At 36.7% G+C, this 6,609-nt stretch overlaps 1 protein-coding gene across 1 annotated transcript in view; it reads right to left on the reverse strand.

Moving 5' to 3' along the window:
* The window catches only part of LOC119072125 (serine/threonine-protein phosphatase 6 regulatory ankyrin repeat subunit B-like), a 58,999-nt gene extending 52,620 nt beyond the window's left edge, over positions 1–6,379 (reverse strand). Inside the window, exons 1-2 of the mRNA XM_037177265.1 lie at positions 6,123–6,379; positions 6,026–6,052 (exon numbers count right to left, since the gene is read on the reverse strand). Coding sequence (XP_037033160.1) covers positions 6,026–6,052; positions 6,123–6,183 — 88 coding nt within the window. The 5' untranslated portion in view covers positions 6,184–6,379. The remainder of the gene's footprint in view (positions 1–6,025; positions 6,053–6,122) is intronic.
* Positions 6,380–6,609: the final 230 nt, after the last annotated feature.

Consider the following 6,609-nt stretch of genomic DNA (forward strand, 5'->3'; position numbering starts at 1 on the left):
TTGTCTTGGGTACGTTGAGTAACTGTTGATTGTTGAATACCAGTGTGGATACCGAACAAAGGAATCGACGCGCCAAAACCAACGGGAATTATGTATTTTCTCGAACAATGTAGATTACGCGCCAAGATCCAGATTTTTCGATCGACAATTCAACGCAAACGATATAATTTCGGTGTGGCAATGAATTTATGACTAAGTCACGTACCTTTTATCCCCACAGGATTTGTACCTGTGGAGATTTCCAACCAACAAAGCCTGGTATTTCCAATGGTCTGCTACCAACGACCTTGACCGTAGAAGTTTTTTGTACCAATGAATTTCGTCCTTCTTGCAGACCAGTTTTACGGACGTGATAATGTTCCGCTAGCACACGCCACAATGCTTAAAATCGACGGCCAGCCAAATACTATGTCTTGTCACATCCACTTTGCTCTGAATGACCTCGACCACGTTGTTTTCTCTCGTGATAGCTCCAAACGATGATTTTATTTCGCGATCAACCAGGATTTAGCTCACGTTAGCTTTAAATCAGAATGGATAATCCTTTCTGCCAAAACTAACGGCCAAATGATGAACGCAGCGTTCGATCAGCCAAAGTTCACGTTTTATTGAAGTTAACGGCCAAATTGCAAATGAAAATGTCTCCGGTCGGCGTCAGCAAAAAATTACTTTTGTTTCACTTTTTCAATATCAATTTCACTCAATGAATTTAATTTAACTTTCTGTGTTCGTCGGGGTCACCAATGTAGAAGTCTCGGACTCCTATCTAATACGTAAAATGAAAGGCCACTGTTCGACTTACTAATTACAATTTATTGAGCTCGTTTAAATGATGCTGACGCTATGGTGGTCGAGTGAATAAAGATCTTCGTCGTAACTCATACGCTCTAGTTATATTACGGTCGGTTAACCGAATATAACGAGAGAGTTCGTACTAAGAGAATGCGATGTTATTTGACATTTCGACACTTGTTACGTAGGGGTAGTGACTCAGTTCACGACCACTACACATCTTACAGAAAAGGCCTGGATCGAATCATCTTTATCCATTAAGAAAGGTATCGGACTACGACATGCTTCAGATATAGCTCTATAATGTACAATGTACAATGTATATATATACAATGTATATAATATATATATATAATGTACAATGTCTCTACTTTGCTAAGTCAATTGTTACACGAAACTTACCAACAAGATGATTTGGTAAAAGTTGAGGCTGAAGAACAGTGGTGTCAGAGGTTCAGAGAGTTACTTGAGGAGTCGTTTACGACAATTATAGAGTGCATGGGAAAAATTTTTAATAACCCAAAAATTGGAAGCAATACATTCATAGCTGAATGAGAAAATTGACAAGGCGCGAATTGGCAAATTCATCCGAAGAATCGGGTACTTGGCTTCAAGCTTTACCATCACCGCAACTTGGTACACATTTAAACAACGACGAATTTAGCGTAGCTATCGCATTACGTCTTGGCTCGCCAATTGTATAGCCCCATAAATGTGTATGTGGAACAAAAGTAGACAAATACGGTAGGCATGGTTTATCTTGCTCCAAAGCTTTCAGGAACACTACCACGACATCGAGACTTCAATAACTTATTGCAACGAGGATTGAAATCAGCAGAAGTTCCTTGTTTACTCGAACCACCAGGATGTTCAAGACCCGACGGGAAGAAACCTGAAGGCCTCAGACTTTACCCTGGGCCAAAGGAAAATCACTGTTATGGGACTAAACTTGTGCTGATACTTTTGCATGGAACATTTTATATAAATCGAACATCAAAAGAATTAGGTATGGCAGCAAAACACGCGAAAGAAAATAGTATACGAACAATACGTGGATTTGCGAGAACAATTTAGTTTCATTCCAGTCGCCACATAGACGTCGGGTGTGTTTGGCAAAGAAGCAATTAAACTAAATCACGCCGCGGTCGAAATTCAAAATAGAAAGTGCGGAGGTCTTTCTAACGTAGCGTCATTTTCATACAGGAAAGCGTTGAAATGTATTTTTTGGTTCACTTTTTCATGGAATCGTTCACTTAAAATTCAAATTTTAGGCACCCTTACGGGGTGAGTAAAAGCAATTGGAATCACGATCGCTGAAGCTACTCATGAGAAAAGAGTGACGAGTTTTATGTTTCAACGATTAACAATCTCAATTCAGCGTGGAAATGTTGCATCGATTCTTGGTACAATTCCACCTTCTAAGAACTTGTAAGAATTATTGTTGAATTTGAGAGTTGAATTTTTAAACTTTCGCATCTCATTCGGGAAGCGAAATAGCCATTTTCATGCTTCGGGCCGGAAATTAGTGCAAATTTTTAAAATAAATCATTAAATTTCACAACTGTAATAGGTTTAAGCATTATCAAAATATAATAAAATGACGTCACACTAAATCGAATCATTTCCGAAAGATGATTTCAAAAATGATGTCATTTCGATTAAAAGGCTACTTTCAGTAAAGTGAGCAAATGGGCAGCCAAATTGATCTAAATAATAAAATAAATTTTTGATAATTTAAACGATTTCAGCCTTTATTGTAAAGGCAGGGTAAATTAAAATGATCGATTATTAAGATTTTTAGCGTATCGTGATTTGAAAACAAGTATAGAACTAAATAACAAGCTGTCGGTCGATTTGCATAACATTCACAATGTTTTTTCGGTGTATTTAGCTTGCACGCGCACGTTTATACTTCGAACTCGAGCTTATACGTATGCATTTGAACTGTTTACAGATAAAAAACCTAACAAATGCACCATAAACAGTTCAAATGGGCGGTATGTAAGACTCTACTGGCTTTCAAATCTGTATACGCTCAGAATCGATCGTTTTATTTTGCTTCCACTTTACGCTGATTACCAGTGCATACATTGTAGAAGTTGATTTCAGCAAATAAGTGACAGAAAATCTATATATTTTAGTCAAAATTTTGTGTGTTTAAATTTAAATTATCGCACTTTTCCGAATTTCCTAGTTGTTTAAACAAGTTTGAGCAAGTATCAATTGTTAGGAAGAATCATGTTGGAGTATGTCGTAGGAGGAACAATTATGTCTCTTAATTTAAATCATAAATTATATAAATCTTAGACATTTTGTCAATTTTTATGTAAAGGTGTCGTTTCGGTAGTTCAAAGTTGACACTAATGTCACTTTTTATCAATTCATTAGTTTTTCAAAATGAGCAAACTGACCGAAAATAAAAATAACTGAATTGCACATCAGAAGATTTTAGGAATAATTTGATTTGTGACCGTTTCAATTTGCATCAGAATACTGTGTCGTCAGTTATATCAACAATTGGAGCAAAATAAAGTTTTGGTCCAAAGGAAGTGGGAAAAACAATTTCTATGACTATCAGCACTACAAGTTTACAATACCTTGGAGTACTTCTTGGAGCACCCATTCGACACCTACAAACAGTGCGTAAAGGGTCTTCACTTGATGGTGACTGTGATTATATCAAAAGACATAACAAACCATTTTTGTCAATGCAACATCAAATCAAGTGACATCGATTTGCCATAAGGATTGGACCTGGCAGTGGCACGTTATTTCGGTTGATGACAAAACGGTTAAAACATGTGCCAACGGAAAGATTTTAGTGAAAAGAGGAAGAAACCAACGATATGACGGAGATAAAATTGTAACAACTGAAATGCAGAAAATGATTGGCCAGGATTGCTGTTATGTTACCGCCAGCAATACTAAGAACAATCCGGCACCGTTTTTGCATAAATTTTATGAAAAATAAAAAAATATGGTTTTTATCGTACCATTTTCTACACACTAGAAGGTCGACGAATCTGCAACCCGGTGAAACTTTACTGCGAGTCTATATTCGTTAAAAACCCTTTAAAAAGAGCTACGACACGACTATATTGCTTTCCAGTCACAGATTTTAGAAAGCTTTAAATCCAAAAAATTTATGAAAAACTCATGGTCGGGAGCACTTTTTGAAATTCTTCATCGGTGAGTCAATTTTTTTTTTTAATTTTAAAGTATGAAAAATTGAAGCCACGCTCTCTACGAGTAATTATCATATTCACTTAACCATTTTTTTTCTACACAGTCGGCAGAACTAATCTCACTATGGCTTTGTGAACAAAAAAGTCGGCTTTCAGAGGGAGCTTCGAAATTAATTTTTTTTTTGCTATTTTCGTGATCAGGGGACCATTCTGCGTCGAACCTACCCGCATGCCTTAAAAACAAAGAGGGATTCTCACTGACAAAAAATATTTTTTCGCATTACCTGTGACAGATAATATTTTCAATAAGATTACCTACTGATGGTAATGTTATGAAAAGCTATCTGCCACAGAACATTACAGAAATGTATTACCTGTGATTGGTAACGTGCCCCAAAACGTTCTGTAAGTAGGCAATTTGCCTGGGCAGATAATGTGACCGGCAAATGTTATCTGTCACAGGTAAAGTGCATTATCTGTGGTAGGTAATCTACATTGGCTGTTATAGGTAATGTTTCAGCTTATAACGACAATAAGCCATGCAAAACCGTGTACTGAATGGCTCAGTGACAACGTGCTAGGCTGGTGATCCGAAGGTTGTCGGATCGAACCCCGGCGCGAGCAACATTTTTTTTATTTCATTTGGCGCATTACCAGTCACAGATAACGTTTCACATTACCTGTCACAGATAATTTTCGAAAGATTACCTGTCACAGATAATTTAACGAAATTACATTACCTGGAGACGCACATTACCTGTGTCCGCTGTTTAACTTTCTGTCAGTGCTTTTGAAAAACAGCCAACCGAAATCGGACGCATTTTCCAGTGGACTTTTGTATATGTGCGTAGAAAGTTATTCGACCCTAGAAGCACGACAGAGTAAAGTTAACCGGGCAGGAGCGCTTGTTTTACTAGGGACCTGAATAATCTAGTAGCCCTTGATATTTTGCGAATAAAATTTTTCAATTTATGTCAGTGTTCATTTGAGTTCGTTTTCATACAGTGTATCAGGTCCCTTATTTGACGTTTCGAAAATGAACCGCTCCTGCCTGGTTTATTTTACTCTACCGTGCTAGAAGCCAAAACCACTTTCAAAAAAATTCTTCGAAGTTTGTGTGGCTGGTGAAAGGTGATCAAAAACCGAAAACTTGCACTTTTCTTACAAAAATTTCTACAGTTACGCGAGCCGTACAGGGTCGTGTGGGGTGTCATTAGAAAGGTAATCACACGTACTATTGAGCCGAATAGGAATATTGTGTTTAAAATTCATCGGCACTGAAATATGTGCAGTTGAAGTTTCCAACTGAAGACTTACGCTGTTCTTACTGAAATTTCTCGAGATAAACAAAACGTACATGGTCGTGTGGGGTACCATTTGAAAGGAAATTTAATGTGTTTTTGGGCCAAATAGGGTCTTATGAAGTTTGGATGTATCTATGATGAAATATGTACACCTTAACATGTCAACTTCTATTTCATCGTAGATGCATCCAAACCACATAAGACCCTATTTGGCCCAAAAACACATTAAATTACCTGTCACATGAACGACCATATACGTTTTGTTAACAGTGTAAGTCTTCGGTTAAAAACTTTAACTGCACATATTTCAGTGTCGATGAATTTTAAACACAATAAGTCCCTATTCGGCTCAATAGTACGTATGATTACCTTTCTAATGACACCCCACACGACCATGTATAGCTTGTGTAGCTGGAGAAATCTTTGTAAGAAAAGTGCAAGTTTTCGGTTTTTGATCACCTTTCACCAGCCACACAAACTTCGAAGAATTTTTTTGAAAGTGGTTTTGGCTTCTAGGGTCGAGAACCTTTCAAGGCACATATAAAAAAGTCCACTGGAAAATGCGTCCGATTTCGGTTGGCTGTTTTTCAAAAGAATCCTCAAAATATTTTTGGCAAAACGCTACACCCTAATGTAAAATACTGTTAAATAATATATTCTAAACGCTTATGATTAAAAAAAAAAAAGTGATAATGCACGCAGACTTAACAACACAGCAAAATTGTTTATCAGTTTTCGACTTACCGCCATTTCTATCAAATGGTCTGTATTCTGTAAATAAACAATAAGAAAAGAAAATTTCATCATTTGGTTGACTTTGCATAATTGTCGTCAGCTTTACCTGCCAAAACACTGGTCCATAGTATGCCAACAACGCAGAGAATAAATGACGCTCTCTTCATATTGGTACAGAATTATTGCAATCGACCAATTTAGAGGAATTAAACTGATGTGATTTAGTGATTTGCTTCCAGCTTATGAATATTACTCAAAAGTGTTTGTACTACCGTTGTCCACTTTTACTTGAATGAAGTAATAAAGGTTTCGCAGTAAATTTATGTAGCGAATGTTGGAGATTAGAGAAATGTGTTCGTGTCGTTCACGTAACCCAAATACTGATTAAAAGTTTAGAAAATTAGCGCAATTAGGAATGTCTTCTTCGTGAGGTTATCGGGTGAGACAAAAAATTCTGATACCATGAAATGGATTATGAGCTTCTTAACCTTTAACTATTGCGTCTTTTGAGCTTGATAATTTTGTAAATGAGGAAATGAAATTCAGCCACTTTTTAATCATTGAGAAATTCGAGAAATTTTTTTAAAAAAGTA

This window comes from Bradysia coprophila, assembly GCF_014529535.1.
Source record: "Bradysia coprophila strain Holo2 chromosome IV unlocalized genomic scaffold, BU_Bcop_v1 contig_81, whole genome shotgun sequence".
NCBI classification, from domain to species: Eukaryota; Metazoa; Arthropoda; class Insecta; order Diptera; family Sciaridae; genus Bradysia; species Bradysia coprophila.